The sequence below is a fragment of the Nicotiana attenuata genome, chromosome 6 (assembly GCF_001879085.1).
Source record: "Nicotiana attenuata strain UT chromosome 6, NIATTr2, whole genome shotgun sequence".
Taxonomy (NCBI): domain Eukaryota; kingdom Viridiplantae; phylum Streptophyta; class Magnoliopsida; order Solanales; family Solanaceae; genus Nicotiana; species Nicotiana attenuata.
In genome coordinates, this window is record NC_031994.1 from 29,477,411 (window position 1) to 29,505,253 (window position 27,843).

Consider the following 27,843-nt stretch of genomic DNA (forward strand, 5'->3'; position numbering starts at 1 on the left):
CATTATTGAGTAAAAAAATTTGAATTTCATCCCGTTTGTTAGCGGGACGGGATGGGACGACCGTTTCGTCCCGTTTGTCCCGTCCCGTTTCGTCCCGTCCCGCTACCGTCCCGCTTAAATGTCGTCCCGTCCCGTCCCGTTGGACAGCCATAGATATGGTTGACTTTGATATCATTCTGGGTATGGATTGGTTATCACCCTATCACGCTATCTTGGACTACCATGCCAAGACCGTGACTCTAGCCTTACCGGGTATGCCTCGCTTAGAGTGGAGGGGGACTCCAGGTCATTCTACCTGTAGTGTCATATCGTACGTGAAGGCTCGACGTATGGTCGAAAAGGGGTGTCTGNCCCGTCCCGTTCCGTCCCGTCCCATCCCATCCCATCCCGTTTGTTAGCGGGACGGGATGGGACGACCGTTTCGTCCCGTTTGTCCCGTCCCGTTTCGTCCCGTCCCACTACCGTCCCGCTTAAATGTCGTCCCGTCCCGTCCCGTTAATTTCGTCCCGTCCCGTCCCGTTGGACAGCCATAGCCGCGCTTCAATGCCAAAAGAAATTTTAAAAAGTTAAATTCTTCCAACTATTAATTTGATTCTTGTCCAACCAAAAAGCCGGGGATCGCCAGCTCCAAATTTTCCAGCTCTTCAATAAAATTCTAACACAAAATTGATTCTTTTAGTGGAGTTTTCTTCCATATACAAGATTTAATTAAGCTGGTTAATGGGAACTACTACTACCACGCCAGATGAGTGGCCGCCGAATGCGGAATTCCCATTTGATCTTTTTGTATGGAAGAAACACAGGGCTTTTTGGGATGCTGGAAATATCCAATTCACCGATTCTTCTGGCAATTTGTTCTTCAGAGTTGACCGTGGTCAATCGTCTGATTCATCAGCTCATAGTCTGAAACTAATTCTTGATGCATCTGATAATACCCTAATTCGCTTAGTTCCATTAGTTGTAAGTTTTCTCTGTTGCTACCTCTAATTTGTTGAGATCATGTTTTAGCTGTTTAATTTAGGAAGAATTAATTCATTAATTACTAAAAGGAAGCTCCTTTCTATGTGCAAATGGAAATTGAGTCTTAATGTTAATGGTGCTTGTTATTGGCTCTATTAGGGATCGTTTGGTTTGAATACAAGTTATGTCAGGATTAGTTATGCTGGGATTGGTTATACTAGTATTATTTGTTGTTGATTGTATATTAATCCTGAGATTGTCAGTTTTACTTTATCCTCCTGAGATTACTATTCCACCCCCTGGCAGGTTGTATAAGTTATCCCGGAATTATTTTTATTCCTAGGATAACTTATCCCAAGAATAGTAACTAAACAAGGGATAATGCGGTACTAAATTTTTATCCCAGGATTATTTTTGCTTATCCACAATACTAAACTACCCCTTAGAAGCTAATCAAGTGATCAGAAATTAAGCTTACCGGAGGTATGTCACAAAGCAATGGGTTTCCCCATTCGTTGTTTGTTTTCTTACTGAAAAAAAGAAATCAAGTTTGTTTGGACGGCACATGAATCTGAATGAGCTATAAATATATTTATTCTGTGAATGTAGTTGTCCGTATTACTGAAGATCAATTAATATAACAATTCTTTTTAATAACCGAGAAATCTAGCCCAACCCCGATTGTGCTCACAAGCTGTGGAAGTAAGTGGAGTATGAGCCCGCCCCTCTGCCCTACTCTCACTTGATGCCATGCTTCAGTCAGTTTCGCAACGTGTGCCTAACCCAGACTTCAAGTATTGCGTCCTTATCACTGAACCAAAGCCCTATTGCGCTACTGAAGATTGCTTATTTTTCCATTTTTAAGCTGGTCAAGTTCAGTATTGATCGAGGAAAAAAACATCAGTATTGATGGTCTTTTCCCCAACGCTGGAACTGCAGTCTTTCTAGCAGTTGATAATTATTGTTGGCACGTGCTATTTTTTGAGCTGATCATTTGACTAAAAATTTTCAGAGGTATCCAAGCTTCTATAGATATTCTGCGGCTAGAGATGTTTGAAGAGGTCATTCGAGGTATAACTGTATTTGGCGAATGATCTGCACGAGAGTTCTTTGTAGAAAATAATATGCGTCAGATTGTTAAGACGGGTTAACGGGAAAGAAAGTGGTGCAAGTTAGATTTCTAACCTCTAAGGAATGCATCTTACAGAAATAGACTTGGGAGGGTTACATTGTCACCTTCTTTATTTTTTTATTTTTTTGTGATAACCATGTAGAAAGGTATATTCTGAGTTATTGAAGGATCTTAATGCATTGACATTATCTCTTAATTAACCAAGGAAAGATATTTTTGTATGCTTGTTTGTTTTCTTAATCTCTTTTCATTTACTACTTTGAATCTAATATAGGTGATGCTATTTCTTTTTATGTCTTTCTTGTAGAAAGGATCATGGCAAGGCTTTATGGTAAATGATACTGAAGAGAAGGAGTTAATGTTCAGTGTGAATAGGACTCTAAATACATTTACTACACTAGAGTTTGATATATTCCTTGGTGATGGACTTGATGAAGGCAAAGAGGCTGATCTCAAGATGAAAGGTTCTGCCTTTAAGAGATCCTGTACCATCTACAAAGGCAATTCCATAGTAGCTGAGGTATATTACGGTATAAGCAACTGAACTAGTCGAGGTAGAATTATATGATACATGTGCTAGTGAGAGGTAGCGGTGGAATAGTCGAGGTGTGCACAAGTTGGCCCAGACACCATTGATGTAAGGGAAAAAAGAAAAAGAGCAAGTGAAACTCAAGTTTTAAGGGAGGAAAAATCACTATGACTCTCTGCCTTAAATGGGCTGGAGATGAATTAGTTTACACCTCTTCTGCTAAAACCAACATAAGCTCTATTAGGAATCTTCCACACAGGATATGGCTATTTCAATGTGTTTTCTGTAGTTATGAAGAATATGTTTATAGGAGGGAAAAAAAAAAGACTTTTACTGACTTTCCATCCTATCGAAAGGTGCTTCCACTCCCCCCCCCCCAAACCCCCCAAGACACCGCTCGTTTGTCCTACATAAATATTTATCTTCTCCAGAATTTATCAGGGAAAAGCTCAAATGGATTCACATCGTGCATCATACTTCATATCTTGCATTGTCAAAGAAACAACCAAGGTTCACACTAGGGCCATATATATATATATATATACACACACACATATAGCATGATACTTCTTCGTTTTTATTTTACCCCAGGGGGCAATTTTTGGGTTGTATAATATACTTGGTTCTCATTGAATCCCTGGATTTTAAATTTCACTATAGAACTGTGTTAGGCATTAGAGTTGGCAGTAAAAACACTCTGTCAACCCTAGCTTAACATTTGGCTCGACTATTTCCTATACAATGTGGTATAGTATCTAGTCATTGGTCGCATTGTGACATTTTGTCAGGTAAATGCTGTTCCCTGGTAGAGCTATGTTTGCATGAGTTGTGCTTGAAAGTGTAGGTTTCGACAGATCTTTAGACTATACAGTTTCTTACTGCCTTCTCAGTTCTGGTTTTTGTATTATTGAGTCGTTTGTAGCATTAGCTTTCACGTAACTTTCATGTGTTTTTGTTTCCTGTTTGTCATATGTCTGAGCTGTTAACCAGCTTTCTTGTACTAAAATGCAGACCAGCCTTATGTACACACTTGGATTCCGGAAGCATTTCATTCCAAGGAACAGATTTCGAGTAACCATATTTCCCGGTTTCGCTGAGCTTAGTCTGGTTGTGGCTTTGGTTGTAATATTCTTTGATAAACGGAAGTTTTGGATATAAAAAAGGATCAATCTCTCAGCTTTTATCTCTTTATGGAGAACGACTTCCATGATAGAACTTAATTATGGGCCTTAAAAAAGAAAATTCCTTCTTATCTTCCTCTTGTTGAGGAAGGATTGATGTAATGGTTAACATATCAGGGGTTACCAGAGTCAAAATTTGATTTAACAGTAGGAGAAAAAGAAAAAGAAATGAGCCTTCTTCGATGAATTAAAACTTCTTTATTGGTATTTTCGAGTTACATGTATACTGTAACCCTTTTGCTAATAATCCAAGACCAGGAGGAGCACTACTTATCTAGTTATCTATATCATAGCAAGGTGGATGGTTGTGTAACAAAGAATTAAAATTTATGCGTAGTTTGATGTGCTCAAACTCCTTTTTTTCATTTCAATGTCAAAATTTTCATTAAATTACATTTTTCCTACATAAAAATTCAAAAGATTAGCAAAAAGTTTGTTCGGATAAGAAGATATAGCATCGCGGAAACCTTGAGTGAAGAAATGTCACCTTTGCGGTCCACTTTGCTATAATGCAAGTTTAAAGGATAACACCTGAACTTCAGAAGGTAAAATATGTGGTGCAGTTACAACATTATTGAGTACAAACACCAGATCAGGAAAACAAGTCGTAAAAGAACGAAAGAAGAATAGCTAGTGTGAAGATGTATATATGAATCTGTGACAATGTTCTGGATATGAAAGCATACAAACACAGAGGCTATATAACTAGCCTAGAGTACAGAGCAAAATTTCCAGAAGTAAACCTGACTGTTTTCCCCAGAGAGTTGGTCAACAGAGCAGCCAGATTATTTGCTGAGAATGACCAGAATCACAGAGCATAACGGATTCAATAATTTCCCTGTTAAAATCTCAATGTTATCTCTCGAAGTTGGAGTTTGTGCTGCTCATCGCATGAAAGGAACCAGCCATCTCATTTCTGCACCATTTCCATGTGACAGATAATATATTTTCTTCCAGCTTTCTTCTGTAAATGCCTCACGTTGGATGAGTCTTTGTCTGCCACAATCAGAAAATTTCACAAAGTTAGTATACTAAGAAGTGATCTTCTATGGCCACATAAGATTCAATGGCTCAATTTTGTTATAATCTAAATTCTAATAATGGGTCATCTGCACATTGACTTCGGATAGTTTATACCTCTTTCAACTCTGGCCATGGTAATCAATAGAAAATAACTTTACGTTAGGCTTCCGTAGTTGTTACTTCTTTTTCCCTTGCTTATGTTCACCCCCCCCCCCCCCCCTTTTTTTTTTGGATAATTCAATTGTTCACTCCTTTTCTCCTTGTTAATAATTCAAGTGTTCTCCTTTTTCTTTTCCCTCTTTTTTGTTAAGTTGTCTTTTCTTCACTATTTACGTGAGTGAATGGTGACAACAGGATCCTCAGTATTCACTCTTTTTGATCGAGTATCCTCAGTATTCACTCTTTCTTAGGTTTTACAAGCTATGAGCATACCTAAGGTAGTAATGACAAACGGCTGCAGCTTCATCCACACTATATCGTGGGAAGTTGATGCGAGCATCTGCAGGAACATCTGGTAAGTCTTTACGCAGCTTCCCTACAGCAGTTGAATGCGAGAAAGCACCCACCATCATATTGTCATGAATCATAGACCTAAATGCATTCACCTGCATATGATGGGACTATATCAGTAACCACACTTAAACAAGTAAGCTACAGTAAGAAGAGAATTTTAAGACAATTTAATAATACATTAAGATTTTTCACAGCCATGACAAACAAAAATCAGATGCATCCTTAGTTGTTTATCAACAATTAAATCTCTTGCAATTAACCAAGAAGTTATTAGTAGTAAAGTGTATTGAAATTATTGGAACGAGGCAATCCATAAGAGTACATGTCAGAATTTATGGCAACAGAATAAAGACAGAATTTGCTTCCAATTTTTGCTCTTACAGTTTTTTTTAATAAAAAATCAACATAAATTTATCAGTGCACGAAAGATTTGAAGGCATATTGAGCTGAGAAAGGCTAAGAACCTCTAAAACAACGATAAGATCCAGAACACTGCATAATTTCATTTGCTGGTTCTTATTTTTGGTGAATCAGTGTAACTTAACAATAGCTACAAGATGGTGCAAGTGTGCCACCAAAACATTGAAGGTATTCTCAGGCCAACAAAGGCACCAAGCTCCAAAAAACAGACCTTCGCAATCTATTCATTGTGGTGTAGCTCTTGCATCAAATGTACAAGAGGTTCAGAGCTGCTGTCAGCGAAACAGACCTCTCATGACTTCGGAGAGATCCTTGCTTCACCCCTTCCGAATGAATAACATGAGGCAAAATGGGGACTTCCAAACATCATTTTTTTGCCTTTGCTCAGCCATCCATTTCCTTTCAAAACATTGTCTACACTAAAAGCATATCCTAATAATTCAGAATAGAAAGAGCATATAATCACGCTAAAAACCCTCATTTTTCATATGTTTCAACTACAAGGATGGCACTACAGGCAGTATGTCACAAAAAGATTTGCTTTCCATCTCGAGTAAGTGCTGCATTTCATGGTTACAGTACTACTTCACTAGCTTTGACCGCTTCACGATCTAAGTAAAGTTATCGAAGCAGTGCTAGTCTTCAAGACTTGTGAACTCAAGTTTTATTGATATCAGCAGCATTAAACATGCTTGAGAAAGAGAGAGAGAGAGAGAGTTTCTCAAGCCCTCAAATTCTATGCAATAATTTTTTTACAACAGATTTATCAACATTGTATGCATGTGAATCGGTTGAAAAGTATGTCTAGTTAATACTCAGGTAGGCAGCATAGATAAATACTTTGAGATGTCATTTCACATCACTATATGTGACAGATGATCTTCATAAACCAGCCCAAATTATGCAAAGATAAGTTACAACACTTGGATTTTCATTAAAGCTTCCATGGATGCTCCAGGCACAAGAACAGGATTGCTCTAGATCAATATAATTCCATAGAGCGTGGATATTATTAAACACAATTTCCCAGATATTCCGCCAAACTTTTCTTAACATTCAGTTTTTATATTCTCAGTTTTCCATACCAAAATGATCCAAAAACGTGGAATCAGAAAGCGGATGCCTACACGATATAAACTTGAACCAAGGACATCCTAGATCCAATTAAGCAGCCTAACATCTTTATATTAAACACGGAGTCTCATTGCTCAAAAATCATAAAGATCGCGAAGAAAATGAAGGCAGGAGAACTGTGTAAATGATTAATGAAGCAACATTCTAGAACACTTCACATCTTACAGTTGCAAGTTCCTTAGCATGAATAGGTCGGCAAGACCGAACAGTTACTGGCTCCTCATACTCGCTGAACGTGAACCAACTGTTGTACTGTCGATTTACAAAAGACAAATCAGGAAAAAGGAAGGTGTGATCAATATCAATTAAAAAAGGAAATTAGCCCTATCCCAGGAATGATTCAAAGGGCAGAAACAAGAGACACAATCATAGTGAAGAGAATTTTTTTCTCACTTGATCAACTGCAATAAGAACAGGCACGTCCTTCACAAGTGATAATTCTTCCCTTACACGAACTACCACCCCAACAGCAGCGTGCGTGGAACCAAGTCCGACCTGAACCAGGTCAAGCAGAGTATAATCTTCTGGAATTTGTACCACATCAGCACCCTTCATCCATCCAACACCAGCTCCCTCTCCCAATGGAATAGGTTCAAAAATCTTGCAGGGCAACTTTTGGAGGTGATCCTTATTATACTTCAAAAAATCCTGAATTGAGAAGAGAGAGGAATTGAGTATCCCAAAGTTTGATTCTTTGACTTGTACATGAATTCAGTCAATAGAGGAAATTACTCTCTCCAGAAACAACAAGTTCAAGATAATATATGGAAAATATAGGGAGTTGGTTATCAAATGTATCTTTATTGAATATGAAAGTTACGCTAGACCTGCACATGTATTATATTTTAATTTTTCACAACCTTCATGTTTATGGAATAGGACAAATAGGGAAGTTATTATTAGCACAACCAACTCAAGCACTTGATAGAGGAGATAGCGCAATAGTAAAGTCACGGGAAAACATGCAGATATTGTGACGACATGATCCATATTTGTTACATGACATTGAAGAACGACTTTCCTTTTCTAAAGCAGCATATCAAGATCAAACTGTATATACATCGCAGTGCCAATTAAAAAATTTCCAAATATAGCCTACTAGCAGATCTTTTCCACTTCCTCATGGACTCAAGTAAAGTTGTTTCTGCATTTTATGATCTAATATTTGAAACAATGAGCGTAAAGAACTTGGGTTCATTTTTAGTTACTTAACTATCCACAAGGTATGATAATATTAATTACCACATGGAATTCATCTAATCATAAGTCTCATATATTAGAAAAAGTACAGTATTCTTGCCTGGAGAATATTTGCTGCTTGCACAGGAGTATCCCATAATCCTGTTTTAGGATTTTTATAGAAAAAGCCTCCATGAGTCCATTCTCGGCCTTTTGGAACGTAAAGAACTAGCCAACCTTCATCACGCGCCCAATGAACAAGCATTGCAAGGGCAATACTCTTTCCACAACTTACAGGCCCATCTAGTACAACTTGCTTTCGAGCTTTGTGACCTGCAAGTTGAGGAATTTCGTGAATTATTTCTCCTAATGGTGACTCACTGTTCAGATACATAAACCAGTTGAAGGGTGTCAGCGACAACGCTCCTCTCACCAGGTCTCTGCATGGTCTTTTGACAACTTTAGGGAGGATTTCCACAGGGGAAGAAACTATGTCCAGGGACTAGAGAAGTAAGAAAAGCAACTGAAGCTAATATGTACAGTTTATTAGGGAAATCATGAAATCTGGTAACCATAAGGGCAATTTTATTCTGCAACATGATCTATGAGTTCCATGACAGAGACTCAGCTTTAGCTCTGAAATGACAGAAATCAAGTACGTTTTGACGCTTCAGTAAGCACTTCAGGCAGCAAAAGAAGGGACATAATGGCAGCTTTAGTTGTAGACTAGTGCAGATATTGAGGAAGAGAAAAAGAATGAGTGTAAACTGTGATGTAAATTCCTACTCGTGTACTCGTTTTTCAAATTTGAGGACATTGAATTTTGCTCCTATATTAAGAAAAATAAAAAGCATTAAATTTGAAAAATATTTAAAGCAATGTGGAAAGCTAGGTTCTTGGTAGATCAAGTCATCAAAAAATCTTCACGCTAAAGGAAACCGTTTAGAAAGACTTTAAAGTGAATATTTCCATCACATAAAACCAATTTGTGCAACCATCTGATTCTGATTTCTTAAGGAGTTCATATTGCCGAAGGTACCCTTACAAGTTGATGCTGATATCTCCAATTTACCGTCTTCGATCAGTTCGGCCAGACTCATTAAACCTAAGCTTCCACTAAACACTTAGTACTGAAAGTAAATCAACAAATTTTTGCAACGGTGACAGTAAATTAACAAACTCGCGAACCTTAAATTTGCATCAATCAATGAGCTATGCCTCGATCTGAAACTAGTTGGGTTCAGCTATATAAATCATGTGTAACCATTCTGGTCCCTTTTGATCCAAATTCAAAACTCAATATTTAAAGCAAACTAAGAACTCTACAAAAGCAGGTGTGCTTACTCTATGAAACCAAATTATGCATCAGTCATCACAAATACAACTCTCCGCAATCATAATTCAAGTAACATAGATAATAAACCCTTGAACATATGTTACACCAAAAAGGCAAAGAAGGCACCTTTAGCATTATACTGCATTGTAGGATCAACAATACTTCTAAAATTATCTCGAAGATCCAGAAAACTCTGCCGTATTAGCAATGCATCTCTCATTGAGTCACCAAATTCCTTCAACATCCCAATTGGTAATCCTTCCGGCAAAACACTTTCCAGCTCCTCCCTCCTAAAACAACCATTTTCATTAGTACAAACACAAAGCAACTTACTTACAAAGTGAATCCAAAACTTCAATTCCACACGTACCAAGTACCACCCCACCTACTATACCTTTGTTACAAGAGTTTAAGTTTTGTGCACCAACTGTGTGAAAAATATTAACACAATCAGGTGACTTATTAGGTAATTACATGTAAATCTCTTCATAAGCATTAACTGGCAATATGATTAAATGGTCGCTAACCTGCTATCACATGTTAAAATTCATTTACAGTGTAAAAACAATTGCAGTGTATATAACTTAAATCCTTGTTATAACCGGAAGCAACTTAGTATAAACACATATCAAAAGTATACAATTTGAGCTAAATGTACCTGAATTTCATGTAAGTACACGTGTCTTTTTTGGTGAGTTGTGAAATAGAAGCTGCGGAAGTGAATAATGGACGACCATTTTGACCGATATTAAGGGATTCATCCTTCTCGTCTTCTTTGAGAGCGCGTGCACGAAGATCCTTATTGAGCGATTCCGCGCCTTTGGCTCCTGCAGCGGCATTGTCGGGTTTCATGTCGGGTCTGAAATTGGGTTTGTTTGGGTGTGGGCCTTTCGCAAATGTTCTAGAAGAAGAGAGTTTGGAAGGTGCTGAGATTGCCTCGGGGATGAGGATGTCGGAGGTGGTGGGGTGGGATTTCGCGGCGGAAGCCGCCGTTCGGAGAATTGATCGGAGCATTTCTTCAGGGTTTTGGAGCTTGAGGGTTTAGGGGGACGAAAGCTTCCACTGTTCAGTGTTGCTGTCGCATTTGATGGGTTTTGGAAATTTGAAAATTCTAAGAGGGTATTTTGGTCAAGTCACGGGAAAGTGTGGGTAAGCCCAATTTTAAGGTCCATTTAGGAGCTGGGCCTCATAGGCTGATCAATAGCTCGAATTAGCTATAAACGTTTTCGTTACAAGATGTTTATGCTTGGTCGAGTTTATGCTCTTTAAGCTAGCAGTGTAAAATATGTATATTGTCAGGTCAACAACACTAAAAAGTGGAATCCCACAAGTGGGATCTAGGAAAATTACGCAGATTTTACCCTTACCCTGGAAGATATAGAGGCTATTTTCAAATATATTGTCAGGTCAAGATAACCTAAAATAAAATATAACTTTTCATGTCAAGCATCTGATATGATAACTTGAACAAATAGAATTATAATCTACTAAAGCGATTAAATTGCATTGTTAGTGTTAAAGCAATTTACATTATCAATATATTAATTTAACTCGATTGGGTTAATCGACATAAAGTTTTTATTTGATAAAATGCGATTGAGGTACCCATTGACAAATTATTGTATTGTATGGCCATTTTACGGCCATTCCTTAAATTATGTCCTTTGTACTCCAATAACAACTATGACTCGATCACAAATAATTTGGAATCAATTATATGAGTCTTTTACTGATCATGTAATTCCATATAATCTCATTTCATGCCACTCGTTTGCAAATACAAATAGAGAGTATTAGAAAGTCGGTATATATTGTTTTTTGCTGAGAATTTAGCCTGTTAGGTTAAAGGGGAACATAATTTAGATAGTGACCTAAAAAGGGCCATTTGTGCAAATTCCTCCCTTGACCACCTGAATCGATTTTTTCTACGGGCCGCTCTACAATTCAAGCCCACCCGTTCATTCCAGACTAATAAATCCACAACCCACATTGTATTCCCTCTCCGGCAGCTCCAACCTCTTGGAATTTTCTCGCGCACATTCACAAAATCACAAAAACAGCAGGTTATACAGCTAGAGAAAGCTACTCCGGTAATGATGCTTACAGGAGACATACCACCGAATCAAACTATTTACATTAAGAACTTAAATGAGAAAGTCAAGAAAGAAGGTAACTTTTTTCCTTTTTCTCTTACTATTTCAAGATTTAAGCTAGGGTTTAGCAAAATTATACATTTGTTAAGAAATCATCAATTGTTAAAGCTGCAAAATTATTGAACCCTAGTATGTTAGCGGTGGGGATAAGTGTGAGGTTTACAGAACCCCTATTTTGCCTTAAAAACACAAATTTCTGCAGTGTTGGAATAGAATGTATTAGAGGAGTAATGGAACTTGATAACTTAAGTAGTAGTATACACTCTAAATTAAGACATATTATTTGATAGCTTTACGGTGAATGCAATATAAACTGCCACTGCCTTCTCGTTATTACAATGTTAATTTATACTCCATTTTTTTTTTGATGAAATGTTAATATACTCCTATTAATTTAGTAGTTGCATCAGTTGAAAGACAATGTATTTTGATCAAGTTATGCTCAATGAATTTGCCGTCTCTTGACTACAAGATTAGAAACTTGCTGTTCTCCAAACTGTAATGTGTTTTATTATTGAAGGATGATATCAAAGCATGTAGTTATGGTTTGCTTCGATCTGGTATGTCCTTTTCTGAACAAGTTTGGCATTAATGCGAGTGCTTTCGATAGGAGGGAATCACACTGCGACTTTTGTTATTTGATTATGCCTACTTAGAGGTTGTTATATTGAATATTTTGGTATTTACAGGTTCTTTTGGCTTTAAAATGTGTGGTAAGTAGTTTATATGTGCTTGTTGTCCTTTTATTCTTATTGTTCTTTTTCTACTTCATTTTCAACATTCACAAATCCTGCATGATATACTCCTCTTTTTTTTTCTTCCCCAAAGTCCTTTCATGAACATCAGGGCAAAATACTCTTAGATGTTCATCCAGCTTTCTGGTGATCGTTTTTTTTTAGTTTTTTACATATTCGTCTCAAAGCCTATATTATAATCGCTGCGTTGAGGGTTAAAGTTTAAACTTAGCAAGAAAAGAGTTGTAATTATCAAGGAGAAAGCTTCACGATTTGCTCTGTTAGTGATCTATCGAGTAATGAAACTTGTAACTCTTATGTAATACTGCATCAAGAAATGGTCTTCTAATGACATCAGATTGATTGTCTGTTTTTCTTTTGCTCGTTATGCTTTCAAATGCTATTTTCTGTTTGTTTATGGTGTGCCTGGAGTTTGTTATGTATACTGGTGGTGGAGCCATTTTGAACGGATTCTCTTTTCTAATTACTGAAAATGCCAAACATCCTCTGGCTTGTCTTTTGTATATTAGAAATTAATAAAGAATACAATTATTAGTTCTTATGTTTACCTCCTTCATCAATTTTCCTTTAAAAAAAAAATATATATTTGTTCTTACATTGTTTTTTTAGTGGGTATTACTACAGCTGTTTCCAGAAGGGTGGTTGTATGACCTTTGCTTTATGCTAATGATCTCTTCTTGTTTTGCAGAGCTAAAGAGGTCTCTTTATTGCTTGTTCTCTCAGTATGGGAGGATTGCGGATATAGTGGCGCTGAAGACTCCGAAACTTAGAGGACAAGCATGGGTTGTGTTTAGTGAAGTAACTGCTGCCAGTAATGCTGTGCGGCAAATGCAAAACTTCCCTTTTTATGACAAACCTATGGTGAGAGTAATGACAGTTGGGACTGTAGTCTGTTTTCTTTTGTGTGTTTTCAGCACTCACATGGCTGTTGTGGCATAACTGTTCAGATATGTCCTGCTTCGTTCTTCCCTTATTTTCTCTAGCTATCTGCTGAAGTATCTCATGAGCCGGAATGATTAATCTCCTTGAGAAGCATATGCTAATGTTATGTTTATATGATCCTTATCAACTTGTTATGTGTTGTGACATCCTTTGTCCTATCAGAAAAAGCTACTACTCTGTGTACTGTACTATAGTCTTCTAAAATGTGTCTTTTCAGCTTGGACTGCCCCCTTCTGGTTTTATAATGTGTCCCTGAATAATGTAATCTATCAAAATATGGAATTTGGAAACATATTTCTGAATTCACTTTATGCTTAGAGATTAAAGCATTTCAGTTTCTTGCTAAATACCTGTGCATCATCAAAAAGGTATACCAAGTTGGAATGGAGGAGCTATATTACTTTAAAAAAAAGGTGTGCCAATTTTGATAAAAGATTATAGTAATCTCCTCCCCCCCTCCCCTCGACTACCCTACCCAGGAGCCAAAGCTTTTTGCACTTTGTTTCAATGGTGCCTCTTATTCCCAATTGCATGGTTGGAGGTGGAGAGCCCTTCCCACTAGGCTATCCCTCCCTTTTCTACGTTAACTACAGATTGTTTGATTGATCTTTTAATTTATTTTTCTCCTGATTATGGTTGTGGTGGCATAACTAAGTGAACATATAGCTGCTTGCCTAAATATTGATGGACTTTGGCCGTAGATCTTTCATGAATTATGTCTCTAATTAAGGACCATGGAGACATGAACTTAAACCTAAAATTACACCATTAGAAAAACCAGATATATGTATGCTTGTGTTTTATGTGGAGGGGATTTACCTACCAGTTAGAATGAGAAAGTTTGCTATTGATATTTTGGACACTGAGTTTGATTTTCTCAAGAGTCTAGACATCTATATGCTCTACATAGATAGGAAAATGAAAATATGGACTAAGCTCCAGAACAATCTGCTTAACCTTACAGGCAAAAGAAGACATAGGAACTGTTTAATAGGGTGATAAAAGAATATCAGATTAATTAGGTGTAACCTGAGGTTTATCAGCAATCGTTAAAATGGAAAAGGTAGGTGGAGGTTGTGAAATAATTAAACAGAGTAAAGCTCTGTACCTGTTCCTCATTTTTGTGTAAATCCTTATGACCATATGTTTGAATGGAAGGAAATTTACTAACTTCTGTAAAAAATAGAAGTCTCAAATATGCATCCCTTTAGAATAGTTTATCTGGAAAGCTATCTCAACTTATTGCTTGGTTTTAATATTCAACATTTTGGAGCATGTCCTAACTGTCTCTGTGCTCGGTGCTTGTACGCTCACAAAGTGTGTCCTCTAGTTGCCTCTCAAAAACCTGTATACAAGTGCACATGAGACAATCTTTAGAAAGATACACATTTTTTTGTTTAATTTTTTCCGGGACTATATGTTTGTATAATATTCTTTAGGTTTGCTGTTGATCGCTTTATATGGTGTATAGCCGTAGAAGGATGTCAGTGACTAAGCTTTTGATATAATGCAGCGGTTACAATATGCTAAAACAAAGTCAGATTGTATTGCTAAGGCAGAGGGGACCTATGACAAGAAAAAGAAACAAGAGGAAAAAGGTGAAATCATTCTATTGTACATTATTCATCTGCTCCATCTTCTGTTAAGCTTCTCATTGGTCCCAAACTGCATGTTATGGCAATTCATCTTTGGAAATGTCAAAAATTGAACCCTGTATTCCAAGAAGAGCACTCTTTGCTGAAGCTAAGAGCAGTCATACAAGCTAAATAGACATTAATTGATATTTTTCTATTCCTTTAAGATTTGCCTTCTTGCAAAATTCTTTTGTTACAATTCAGCTAGAGTGCTAGACTGAATATTTTATAGTTCAACAGAAGGATTTTAATAGAATAGTAATAGATGCATAATCACTGAGTAGCACCTGTCAAATTGCATATGATCTTGTCAACATCCGCTTACTATTTCCTATCATTTTGGGTGCCATTTTTATGATAGCAGAGAGGCTTCAAGTCTAAAAACATTGAGTAGTGATGTAAAACTTTATTATGAGTACTTTAATAACCCACTTGCATGATCTTCATTTTGTCACAATCTTCAACTCAGTTTTCGAGCCTGATAGTGTTGCAGTACTAAACATGTGTATTTGCCTTGCATGCATAGCTTTTTAAGATGCACTTGGCAGTTAATTTTATTGACTTCTGGTGATCTGGACTAACTTGACATATAATTGTTTAGTGGAAAAAAGGAAACGTACTGAAGAAACTCCCCAAACTGGTGCAGCTAATGGCCCTAGAGCTGACAGTAATGGAGGCCCAGCTGTAAGTTTGTTGCAACATTATTATTTCTTTCAAATATTGCTTCCTTTCTTTGGCTTAGATGCTAAGTTGCTCCGACACTTCAGTTTAGGCCGCACCCGTGTCGACACGACACTAGTATGGGTGTGGGTATGGGATCCGTACCGGATTTGGTCAAACACTTTTGGGTACTTTGACCACAACGGAGGAAAAATTTCGATACAAGATACAATTTGATTCCGAAATCAGAACCAAAACTAGGATAAATTTGAAGAAATAACATACCTTATCTACGACATCAATCCTTTACTTATTTACAACTTGAGAATAAAAAAGAAATCCACACTTTACAAGCTATACGTAAGTATTCCACTAAATTTCTTACAAATTTAGAGATATTTTTATATTTTTATTTTTTTGAATTAATTTTAGCCGGATCCCCACCCGTATCCATACTAGGTTCCGTATCCCCGAATCTTAGAATTTACATCTCGAAGGATCCGACCTCTAGATCCGCACCCGTGTCGGACACCCGCACCCGTGTCCGAGCAACTTAGCTTAGATGTACCTAAAGACTGCCTTCCCTTTGTCCACGCCTATGCGGAACATCATCGGTGTGAAACTTTAAAACAGTGTGACTGCATTTGTGATGACCCCAAAATACTAAGCTCATGACAAATTGTTATATGTTACAATTAATCTCTTTTTGTTCAATACTAGTTTCTGATAAAGTTCATTAGAGTTATCTCAGTAATTGCATATTGTTGAACAACTTTTGCAGGCTGCTTCTCGCCAAGGAAGGCCAAGTGCGCAAGAAACAGTTGCAGAACCAAATAATATTCTCTTTATACAGAATCTGCCCCATGAGACAACAAGTATGATGCTTGAAGTGCTCTTCAAACAATATCCAGGTTTTAGGGAAGTTCGAATGATTGAAGCGAAGCCAGGTATTGCATTCGTGGAATTTGACGATGATGTCCAGTCTTCGGTCGCCATGCAGGCCCTTCAAGGCTTCAAAATCACCCCCCAAAATCCCATGGCTATCACCTATGCCAAGAAATGAGAAATCTTAATTCCAGGACACAGCTATGGTGAGACAATGCAGCAACTGAAGATCTTTAGAATTCTAGTGGGATTATCGGAAGATGTAGAAGGCATGTATTATACGCTTGAGCGGGCTTCTTTTAAACGTCGAAGTTTTATGGGTGTTTGCAGCCCATTAAAGATGCTTTGCTATTCATATTTTTAAACAATTTGATTTTGTGTACTAGTGCTGCTGAATCCTAAGAAGAGGTGTTTGATTGGATCTGCTCGGATGAGGTTCTTCGAAATTGAACCAACTTTAGGTTGGGTTTAACTGTACTTTTATACCATCAGGTTAAGTTGATCTATTAACATAAGTATACTGTATAACTTTACATAGCGAAAGTGGTGTGGTAGTTTGGAAAATATAGCAATAATACGCTGTAATCGGTTAGATTGTGCTTTAAAGATGTCTATAACATAAATCCATTTTGATTTTCTTTACTACTACAGTATGCAAAAACACACAGAGTGCAGAATTAATTGTATTGCGGCCGACCATATAATGTAGGATCGTTAGAATGAGCATCAAAAGTTGGCGGCTTCAAATTCCTTTTAAAATCAATCTTTCTACTGCAGAAGTGAATATGAAACATTTATATAATTTTTACAAAATATCTTTTTGAATATGAAAATCTCTCGACATATAAACCTAGTTTTGTTTAGATTTTTTAAAATAATTTTCACATATTAATTATTTACGCTTTTATCCGGTCTTCTGGTTTTGAAATTTTATCTCCGATTTTAAGTACAAGTAGAAGAAATTATAAGGTTATACATGTAGAGGAAAGTTATAATGGTCCTATGCATCTGGATTACAGTTCTTTTTGTTTGAACTCATATTTACTTTTCTCAATCTCTTTTATCTTAACTATGGGGGTTGTGCAAGGATTGCAAGGTTATCCCGAGTGAGTCACTCGCGACCCAACATAGGCTCTTGGTGATGGACGTCGGCATTCTGATAAGGAGGAAGAGGAAGGTGGTCCGGGGTCGTCCGAGGGTAGGTGGGGTGCCTTGACGAAGGAGAAAGCTCACGAGCTGGAGAGGAGGTTGTTGGCTATGGGGGCCTGGAGGAGTAGTGGGGAAGCAAGCAGTATGTGGACGATGACGGCGAACAGTATTAGGGAGGCGGCGACAGAGGTGCTAGGGGTCTCGAAGGGTTACTCGGGCGGGCACATGGGTGACTGGTGGTGGAACGCCGAGGTCCAGGAAAAGGTGGAGGAAAAGAAAGCGGCATAGCGGAGGTTAGTGGAGAGTACGGACGAGGAGGAGAGGCAGATGAACAGAGAAAGTTATAAGGAAGCTAAGAAGGTGGCGAAGTTAGCGATCATGGAAGCGATGAATGCATCATTGGTCGCATGTACGGAGAACTAGGGGACAAAGGCGGAGACAAGAAGTTGTTCCGGCTGGCCAAGGCGAGAGAGAAGACGACTCGTGATCTAGACCAAGTGAGGTGCATCAAGGACGAGTAAGGCCGAGTGTTAATGGAAGACTCGCAGATTAAGCAGAGGCCGCAGACGTACTTCCATAAGCTGCTGCATGACGAAGGGGACAGAGATATTCTACTAGGAGAATCAGAGCACTCCGAGTGTCACCGAGAATTCAGCTATTGTAGGCGCATTAGAGTCGAGGAGGTTGTGGGGTCTATGCGTAAGATGAGCAGGGGCAGAGCGACATGGCCAGACGAAATTCTAGTAAAATTTTGGAGGTATGTGGGTAGAGCAGGATTGGAGTGGCTAACTGAGCTGTTCAATGTTATTTTCAGGACGAAGGAGATGCCAAAGGAATGGAGGTGGAGTACGATGATACCCCTATACAAGAACAAAGGCGATATCCAGAACTGTAACAACTATAGGGTCATCAAGCTACTGAGTCATACCATGAAAGTGCGGGAGAGGGTAGTGGAAGCGAGGGTGAGGAGGTTGGTGTCGATATCCGATAACCAGTTTGTGTTCATGCCTGGTCGTTCCACTACGGAAGTGATCCATCTTATTCGGAGGTTGGTGGAACTGTACAGGGATAGGAGGAGGATTTGCACATGGTTTTATTGCCCTAGAAAAGCTTATGACAAGGTACCTAGGGAAGTTCTTTGGAGATGCCTGGAGGTGAAAGGTGTTCCGGTGGCTTATATTAGGGTGATTAAGGACATGTATGATGGAGCTAAGACTCGGGTTAGGACCGATGAGAGGCGACTTGGAGCATTTTCCAGTTGTTATGGGGCTACACTAAGGATCTGCGCTTAGCCCGTTCTTATTTGCTCCGACGATAGATTCACTGGCACACCATATTCAAGGGGAGGTGCCATGGTGTATGTTATTCGCTGATGATATAGTTCTGATTGATGAGACGCGAGGCGGTGTTGACGAGAGGTTGAAGGTTTGGAGATGGACCCTTGAGTCTAAAGGTTTCAAGCTGAGCAGGACTAAGATTGAATACGTGGAGTTCAAGTTCAGCGGTGTGCCGGGAGAAGCGGACATGGACGCGAGGCTTGCCTCTCAAGTCATCCCCAAGAAAGGGAGCTTCAAGTACCTGGGATCGATTATTCAAGGGGATGGGGATATTGACGAGGATGTCACGCACCGTATAGGAGTGGGGTGGATGAAATAGAGGCTAGCGTCTGGTGTCCTGTGTGACAGGAAGGCGCCTCCGGAACTTAAAGGAAAGTTCTATAGAGCGGTGGTTAGGCCGGCCATGTTGTATGGTGCAGAGTGTTGGCCAGTCAAGAATTATCATATCCATAGATGAGGATGCTGAGATGGATGTGCGGGCACACTAGGCTGGATAAGATTAGGAATGAAGATATCCAGGTGAAGGTGGGCGTGGCTCCATGGAAGATAAAATGCGGGAAGCTAGGCTTAGATGGTTCGGGCACGTGAGAAGGAGAAGCCTGGATACACTGGAAGGAGGTGTGAACGGCTGGCCGTGACAGGTATGAGAAGAGGTAGAGGGCGGCCTAAGAAATATTGGGTAGAGGTGATCAGGCAAGACATCACGCGGATGCAGATTTCCGAGGACATGGCCCTTGATAGGAAGTTTTGGAGGCCGGGCATTAGGGTTGTAGGTTAGGAGATAGGAGGCTAGTATGATAGTGTTTTGTTTTAGGATGCTAGTGGCTCCAGTTCTGTTCTTAATACTTCATTAGGGTCGTAGGTTAGGCTATAGTATGTTTAGTGACCCTTTGTGTCCATATTATTCGCTTGCGTTTGTAGTACTGTGCCTTTGTTACTGCTTAGTGTTATTACTTTGCTCTCTATTTTCTGGTTATTGCGTTGCTGGCAGACATACGGGCCTGAAGTAGCAATAGTCCACCTGAAAAGGTATTGCAATCAGCTAAGAGGTGCAGGAAGAAATGAAGAATTGCTAATAGCTTATTTTGGGGAAAGCCTTACGGGAGTAGCCTCTGAATGGTTTATGGATCAAGACACCTCTCATTGGCATGTCTGGGATGACATGGCCCAGGACTTTGTCAAACAGTTCCAATATAACATCGACATCACCCTAGACAGCAATTACCTTTCAAACTTGAAGAAGAAACCAACTGAAAGTTTCAGGGTATATTCCATTAAATGGAGAGAGCAAACGGCTAGAGTTAATCCACCCATGGATGACCACGAGTTAATCACTGTCTTCCTTCAGGCTCAAGAGCCAGATTATTTTCATAACATGATGTCCGTAGTAGGCAAATCCTTCTCTGAAGCAATCAAAATGGAGGAAATGGTTGAAAATGGCCTTAAGACGGGCAGAATTATAAGTCAAGCAGTTCCCAAAGCCGCAACTCAGACTGTCCATATTGAATCTGATAATTTTTGTGACACGAATGAGAAGGTTGAAGAAATCATGATGATATCAGGGTCGAGAAGAGGTCCTAGGAGAACATCTCGAAGTATGTTGCCCGACCACTAAGACACCCCAGAAGGCGAGCACCAGCACCGCAAAATCTCTACCAGCCTCCACAAAATTTTCAAGCGCCCTATAACCCACATCCAAGCCAGGGGTATAGAAGGGAAAAAAGGTTGAAAGATAATTTTACACCAATAGGATAGTCCTATGCAAGCTTATTTGAGAAGTTAAAGCATTATGACATGATTGCACCCATTCCTCCAAATCATGTGGACCCACGTGCAAGAAGCTTTGACTCTTCTAAAAGGTATGCATATCTTTCCAATGCCCAGGGGCACAATGTTGAAAGTTGTCGGGATTTGAAAAGAAAAATAGAAAGGGTGATCCAGGAAAACTAACTGTGATCCAAGACAATGTCACCTAGAATATCACGCAGAATCCTTTACCTGCACATGATGATGCACACTTTGTGGGGATGATGCCTGGTGACATGGAGTATGAGAATCCTCTCGGGAACTTGCCGACTGAAATTAGAGAAGGCCATGGTGATTCTGATGAGCAAATTTGTGGCTAAATGTCAAGCTTAGCAATTGAAAAGTCATTCTCCCCTTACTCGGAAGGAATCTTGGTAGCTTGTTTTGATTTTTTTTCTATTATCTGGGTTATTTCAGGGTTGTGATCCAGATTTTATTTGTTTTATTGAGTCAAACCCTTCTACCCCTCTATTCTGTTTGCGTGAGTCTTGTCTGCCTGTTTTGTTACTATTTTCATTAGCCGAGTTTTTTTACGGCTGTAACTCGAATTTTAGGTTGTTTGTCTTGTTGTTTACTCAATGAAATACAATTTGCCCTTTTTGTGTCATTCCATGCTTAGTTCTTTTCCAGCTAGTTTTAGTGATATGACATGCATGCGGATTTTTTGGCTAGATCTTAGAAAATTGATTTAAGCTTAAATTGGATAACTGAGAAAAAGACACTTTCGAGGATGAATAAAGAGTTGAAATACTTTGGAATTAAGGTCGAGTAAAATTCTCCTTCAAATCATTGTGAAGATCGGGCTTGAGGATATTGAATTAATTGAAGCTTGGTCGAAAGTTTGACATTAATGGAAGGAAAGTGTCTTTCGACCACGACACACCAAGAAAACAAACATGTTCATCAATGCCGCGATTGCAAAAGGATACTATGTTTGGCGTTCTCGAGGCTGGGAGGCCCTTTTTCTGCTATCCAAACACTTTATATCTTTCGCAACCCCTTTTGAGCCTGTGCTATTTTCTTTGACCACCCTCTTTTGGAATGAAGTTTAGAGTCAAGAGTCAAAAAAAAAAGAAAAGAGGAAAAAGAAAAAGAAAAGTCCATGTCCCAAGAGTACAAACTGGGGCAATTCTTTGAAAGTTCAAGTGAAAAAAAAGAAGAAGAAGAAAAGAATTGTCAAAGGTCCATGCCCCCAGAAAATAGAAGCTGGAGCAACTTGTTTTGAAAACAAAAAAGAAAAAAAGAGATAGAAGAAAAAGAAAAAAAAAAGAAAGAAAGATGAAAAAAATTTAGTTAAGTCAGATGTTTGAACTACGTTTGACCTGATTCCTTAAAAAAAGAGGATACATAGGCAGTCTCACTGTTCGGTCTAACCCAAATAAGAATTCAAAGAAAAAAGGAAAAAGAAAAAAGAAAAAAAATATCAAAAAATCCCTAGTATTTGAAACAGGGGCATGAGTTTGTTATAATTTTTAAACGAGTCGATTCCAAGAGTTGTAAGTATACAACCCTGTCATCTTTAGTCTGTTTTGAACCTTCATGCCGACCCTTCTTACCAACCCTATCCAAAACCTTCCAAATAAAGACCTCCCGATATGCCTTCAAGAATGCCAAGAGAAGCATGCAATAGAACACTGTCAAGTTGCTCACACAAGAAGGCAAAAAAAAAAAATATAATTAAAAAAAAATGAGAGATTCTTGCTAGTGAAAACCTTCACGAGCACTATAAGGCGATGGTAAGCAGAGATGAACAAATGAGAGAGACTTACTGGTGAAAACCCCTCGGGGCACCACTAGTCAAAAGTGAGTCGTGAAGCTGATGCAAAGGATTGGCACGAACAAGCCCGACTTCAAAGTCATAAGAATGATAAAAGGGAAGATTTGGTCAGTTTGATAGATCGGCCGTTAAGTCCAAAATGCATGTCATGATCATTAAGGCTAGTTATTGAAAAAAAAACTCCTCCTTCTGTCCTTCACGACAGGGGCATTTCTTGTTAATACTGTTTCTTTGCATCCCAGACCCCACTTATGGGATTATACTGGGCCGTTGTTGTTGTTTTGTACTGTTTCTTTGCATCATTGTGTCCTTAACTCTGAGTCCGTCCTTGTCAAAACAAGCAAGAAAAGATTTCAAAATATGCTACCAGCTTTTCAGTTGCACAAAGTAAATTTGGCCAGCACACTCAGTTGTTACAGTCAACACGCCTTGAGGATTCATGAAAAGGATTCCCCAAAAGAATCTTGTCAGCCTATTTGGCGCAAACAAAGATACCTTGTGATGCTCTCTGACAGACAAATTGCTGAAAAAGCAGGAAGTCATTCAAGATATCAGAATAGGTCGCCTAAGCAAAGATCTGCAGTTGGGATAATGCTGATTGAGCCACAAAATGCCAATGGCATTGAGAGCGAAAAATTAGGATTGATACAGAAAGTAAAGGTCCCTTTGAAAGCAACAACAGAGTCTCCATCACTGCAACCATTTACCAATACAATCAGTTATCTGAAAGCGAATGTGCACACAGCCAAGCTGCCAAAGACCAAGGCCACAAACCGACCACCACTTTCAAAACTGACAAAATTTTCTTTGTTTGAACAGGAACAAAGCAGTGCAAGGAAAGTGGTTTCAAAAAAAAAAGAAAAAAAAAGAAAAAAAGAAGAGAAGAGAAGAGCCGAGAAAGGGAAGTTTCTCAAATCTTTGCCTTTATTTGTCTTGCTATTGTGCATAAAATGTTTCCATTGCACTCACATTTTTCCTCCTAGGATAAAAAGCCCTAGTCTGATGGATTTCTCCCAACAAAAATCTTAGTATGATGAATTTTTCTCCTAAGATAGAAAACCTAGTCTGATGAACTTTGTCCTAGGATAGAAATCTTAGTCTGATGAATCTTTCTCCTAAGATAACAAATAGAAAACCTAGTCTGATAGATTTTCTCCTAGGATCGAAATCTTAGTCGGATGAATTTTTTTCCTAAGACAGAAAATCTAGTCTGATGAACTTTCTCCTAGGATAGAAATCTTAGTATGATGAATCTTTCTCCTAAGATAACAAATAGGAAACCTAGTTTGATGAATTTTCTCCTAGGATCGAAATCTTAGTCTGATGAATTTTTCTCCTAAGAAGACCTAGTTTGATGAATTTTCTCCTAGGATCGAAATCTTAGTCTGATGAATTTTTCTCCTAAGAAGACCTAGTCTGATGAACTTTCTCCTAGGAAGAAATCTTAGTCTGATGAATTTTCTCCTAAGATAGAAGACCTAGTCTGATGAACTTTCTCCTAGGATAGAAATCTTAGTCTGATGAATCTTTCTCCTAAGATTCCAAAAAAAATAAAGAAGAGAAGTGACCTAGTCTGATGAACTTTCTCCTAGGATCAAAATCTTAGTCTGATGAATCTTTCTCCTAAGATAAAAGACCTAGTCTGATGAATCTTTCTCCTAGGATCAAAATCTTAGTCTGATGAATATTTCTCCTAATATTAAAACCTAGTCTGATGAATTTTCTCCTAGGATAATAATTTCTTAAAAAAAAAGAGGAAGTCTGGATTTGAAAAAGAAGGGTCAATTTTTAATTTTCTTAAATTACCAATCTTTAGTTTTCTTGAAATCAGGGGTCCCTCCTGGAGAATAGGGTCAATTTTTACTTTAGTCAAGCTTAGTTTATAGTTTTCCGCAAGCTCAATCTCAAATCTAGGAGATGCACTTCCTAGTTTGGGTTATTCAAGTTTCATCTCTAGGAGACGCACATCCTAGTCGAGTCTTTAATTTTACTCTCATCATTGCATCCTTCATCAACAACGTAGGTGATTTATAGTTCTGCTAACAACTCACAAATCTTCCTAGTGCAAACTGGGGCAGAAAGGTTTCTTTTGTTTTGTCTGTTTTGCTGTAGTAGAAGGCGCCCACCTGGAGAATGAGAAAATTCATTTCAAATTTCAAATCGGAAGTAGCACGAGTTGCATGAAGAATAAGTTTTTCACCTCGAGGCCGGTTTGAGATGACCAACGAAGAAGTCTCAATCCAAGAAAAAAAGAAAAAAAAAAGAAAAAAGAAAAAAGAAAAAAAGAGGGAAGTGAATCCAAATGCAGAAGCAGATGAAAGATGTGGACTACTCAAGACATGGCTGAAGTCACGAGCATTACATGTCCGGTCTTGATCCGAAGAAGCCGTGGAAGAATGAACTAACACCTGCAGCTAACAAGCATCAAGATTCAGATCAGAGTCCGCATGAAGAACCAACCAATACTCAAGATCAAGCTTCAGAAGACTCATAAAAAAGAATCTTGTAACTCGTAGCTGATAGGCTTAGTTAGTCTTTTTCATTTTTGATTTTGATATAATAACAGGACCACGGACCGGAACCTCGACGGAGCCTCACTCGACTCTCTCAGCCTTTCCACACACTCCATCACTTTATCCATCTCTGAACTACACGTGGCCTTATTCCTTTATAGCCAAGGATATGTAGGCAACTCAGATACCAGGGCTCGGTCACAATCTTTTACCCATATTTCTTTTCTTTTGAATAAGTGTCGGGTCAGAAATCAATTACGTCGCTTACTTGTTTCTTTACTCAAAAATACTTCGTGTTTCCAAGCAAAGAGGGGCAGCTGTACGCACGTAATTTTTGACCCGCACGATTTTTAAGTTAGTTGTAGTATTTTAAATATTTACTTGAGTTATTATAGATTTTTAATCCATTTTTTATTACCACTTTGATAGTTTAACTTTATTGTTTTAGTATTTAAAAATTAAAAGAAAATAGTTTCAACTTTTATATTTAGTTTTATTTTAGTAGTTTATTTTGATTAATTAAGAGTGATTTTTATATTTTTTTTATAAGTACATTACACTGTTTTAGTCTTCCTACCATATTTAAGACCAACAAGACAAATGCCCATTCTTCCCAACCCATTAGCCCATTTAAGTGCAAGATTTAATCTTAGTCATCTATTCCCCCAATCCAATGGCTCATGTCAGTTCTTACACCCATATTTAAACCCAAGTATAGCCAAACTCTACCTTAACTTCTAATCTCTCATACCTACACTCTAAGCTAGAACGGCAGACCCCAAGAAAAAGTGAATAACAAACACAAACAGAGGGGAAGGAAAAGAGTCCAAAATTGGATTGAAGTATGCAATGATATAGATTCTGAAGGATTTAGTACTAGTACTCATAAATTTCATGGAAATAGAGTGACATCTTCTATACACACGCGTTCCAAGAGCTTCTCAGATAAGGTAGTATCCAACAAGATTTTGGATCCTTCTGTAGATGCCTCTAATCGACTGAAGTTGATTCTAATTCGACTTGTCATCTCACGGGGTTCGAGTTTTTCGGTGCCAAATTGAGGTTCCGGTTCGCAATATTGGCATTTCAGTCCAACGATTGTTGCTTTGTTATTCCAATTGAGTTGCGAATGTTCAACTTTATTCATCAATATAAAGGTCCTTTCGAATCCACTTTTCTCAGTATTTGTTTACATTTTAAGTATACATTTGCTTTGATATATTAGTGTTTCTATTTGCTCGTGACGGATTCCATTTGCTCTATTGATAATATTTGATCTCTGTCGTATTAGTTGTGTACCGATTGTGTATTATTTGGGTTATATATTGGTTTTGAGGATTAATTCGTTTGAGTACATGTAAGTTTGGTTGGACGATTTCTGTTAAATACGCTATGGACTTTGATTTAGTTTTCTTAATTATATGGTTATGTTACGTTGCCTTTGTTTTAACATGTTGAAGTGGTGATTTAAGAGAGTTATTAAATTGGATAGATGGAAAAATTGAAGTTGTTTCTTTCTTGGCAAGGAATAAGAATGGGCCATAAGGTGAGTCTTGAACCATAAGGAATTTGGGTCTAGTAATAGCTCATGTTAGCTAGCTTATTTACTCCCCAATAATATCTTTTCCATAACTCTTGGCCTACAATAATCTCAAAATTTAGAAAGAATAATGAACACCGTTAGAGTGCTTTAGGCGCGTTTTGAATTTATTATCGTGATTATGTACACGTTCGCGTGAAATAGTTGCGATTTTCAAAGTTAAAACCGAGGTATGCGTTCACGCAACTTTGGAGGAAACAATCTTAATAATAATAAGGTGTCATTAATTGTGTACACGTACACGTAACATAATTTTTGACATGCCAAACAAAATTAGTACACGTACACATGACCCGTTTCAAGATAATTTCATAATTACGAATAATCATTTGATTAAAAGCGATAAATGGTAAAAAATGCACATAGGTCCTAAAATGAGTAGTTAAACAGTTTAAGCCAAGTATAAATTGCTAAGCGACAGTGCTAAAATCACGGAATTCGGGAGTGCCTAACACCTTCTCTCGGGTTAACATAATTCCTTACCCGGTCTTCTGGTTTCGCAGACTTTTAAAAGGAGTTAAAACTTCCTCGATTTGGGATTTTAAAATAAATCGGTAACTTGGGACACCATATAATTATCCCAAGTGGCGACTCTGAATAAAATAAATAATCCCATTTCGAATATTGTCACTTTAATTGGAAAAACTCCCTTATATCCCCCTCGGGTAAAAAGGAGGTGTGACACTTAATTGCTGCATTTAATTTTTGCATTTTAAATTTTGTCCTTACTATTATCAAGTTCTTATATCTGGTCGACTAATTGTAAAACTAGTCAAATGATAGCTATTAAGTTTAAAAATAAACAATTCACCCCCCTCTTGTACTTTCAATTGGTATCAGAGCGAGGCTCACACTTTTCTTTTGCTTAACAGCTTGTGAGAAAAGATCATGGCAAATTATCACAGGAGCACTCTTTCAAGAAGGAACTTCCCAAGTAAGGCCACCATACTTCAATAGACAACATCTCTCCCACTGGAAAGTGCATATGGAAATATATGCAAAGGCGTATGATGTTAAAGTGTGTAGAGTTATCAAAAAGGGAAACTATCCTCTGCCGGCTGCTGCTCAACCTCTTGCTGATCCCGAAGATATAGACTCATGTAAAGATGAGCAAATGGCGGTTGTGCAAGTCAACAACAAGGCAAGAAATTTGCTCTATAATGCTATAAGTGGTGAAGAATATAAAAAATCTCCAGTTGTGATACAGCCAAAGAAATGTGGGACA

At 38.2% G+C, this 27,843-nt stretch overlaps 3 protein-coding genes across 4 annotated transcripts; 2 read left to right on the top strand and 1 right to left on the bottom strand.

Moving 5' to 3' along the window:
* On the top strand, positions 594-4,073 carry LOC109226765 (protein LURP-one-related 7-like). Of its 2 annotated transcripts, none has more exons than XM_019391614.1 (3): positions 594-960; positions 2,400-2,622; positions 3,633-4,073. In XM_019391614.1, the coding sequence occupies exons 1-3, from the start codon at positions 721-723 to the stop codon at positions 3,716-3,718; spliced, it is 549 nt and encodes a 182-aa protein (XP_019247159.1). In that variant the 5' UTR covers positions 594-720; the 3' UTR covers positions 3,719-4,073. The 2 variants fall into 2 exon arrangements, with proteins under 2 accessions (XP_019247159.1, XP_019247158.1); XM_019391613.1 differs by having other exon boundaries at positions 2,400-2,612.
* On the bottom strand, positions 4,276-10,503 carry LOC109226767 (28S ribosomal protein S29, mitochondrial). Its single transcript, XM_019391615.1, has 7 exons — positions 10,066-10,503; positions 9,534-9,697; positions 8,193-8,404; positions 7,286-7,540; positions 7,058-7,144; positions 5,258-5,430; positions 4,276-4,798 (listed from the first exon to the last, which is right to left on the bottom strand). Exons 1-7 carry the CDS (start codon positions 10,419-10,421, stop codon positions 4,687-4,689), a joined length of 1,359 nt encoding a protein of 452 aa, XP_019247160.1. The 5' UTR covers positions 10,422-10,503; the 3' UTR covers positions 4,276-4,686.
* LOC109226768 (U2 small nuclear ribonucleoprotein B'') lies at positions 11,383-16,969 on the top strand. Its single transcript, XM_019391616.1, has 5 exons — positions 11,383-11,576; positions 13,004-13,176; positions 14,771-14,855; positions 15,493-15,575; positions 16,333-16,969. The coding sequence occupies exons 1-5, from the start codon at positions 11,501-11,503 to the stop codon at positions 16,612-16,614; spliced, it is 699 nt and encodes a 232-aa protein (XP_019247161.1). The 5' UTR covers positions 11,383-11,500; the 3' UTR covers positions 16,615-16,969.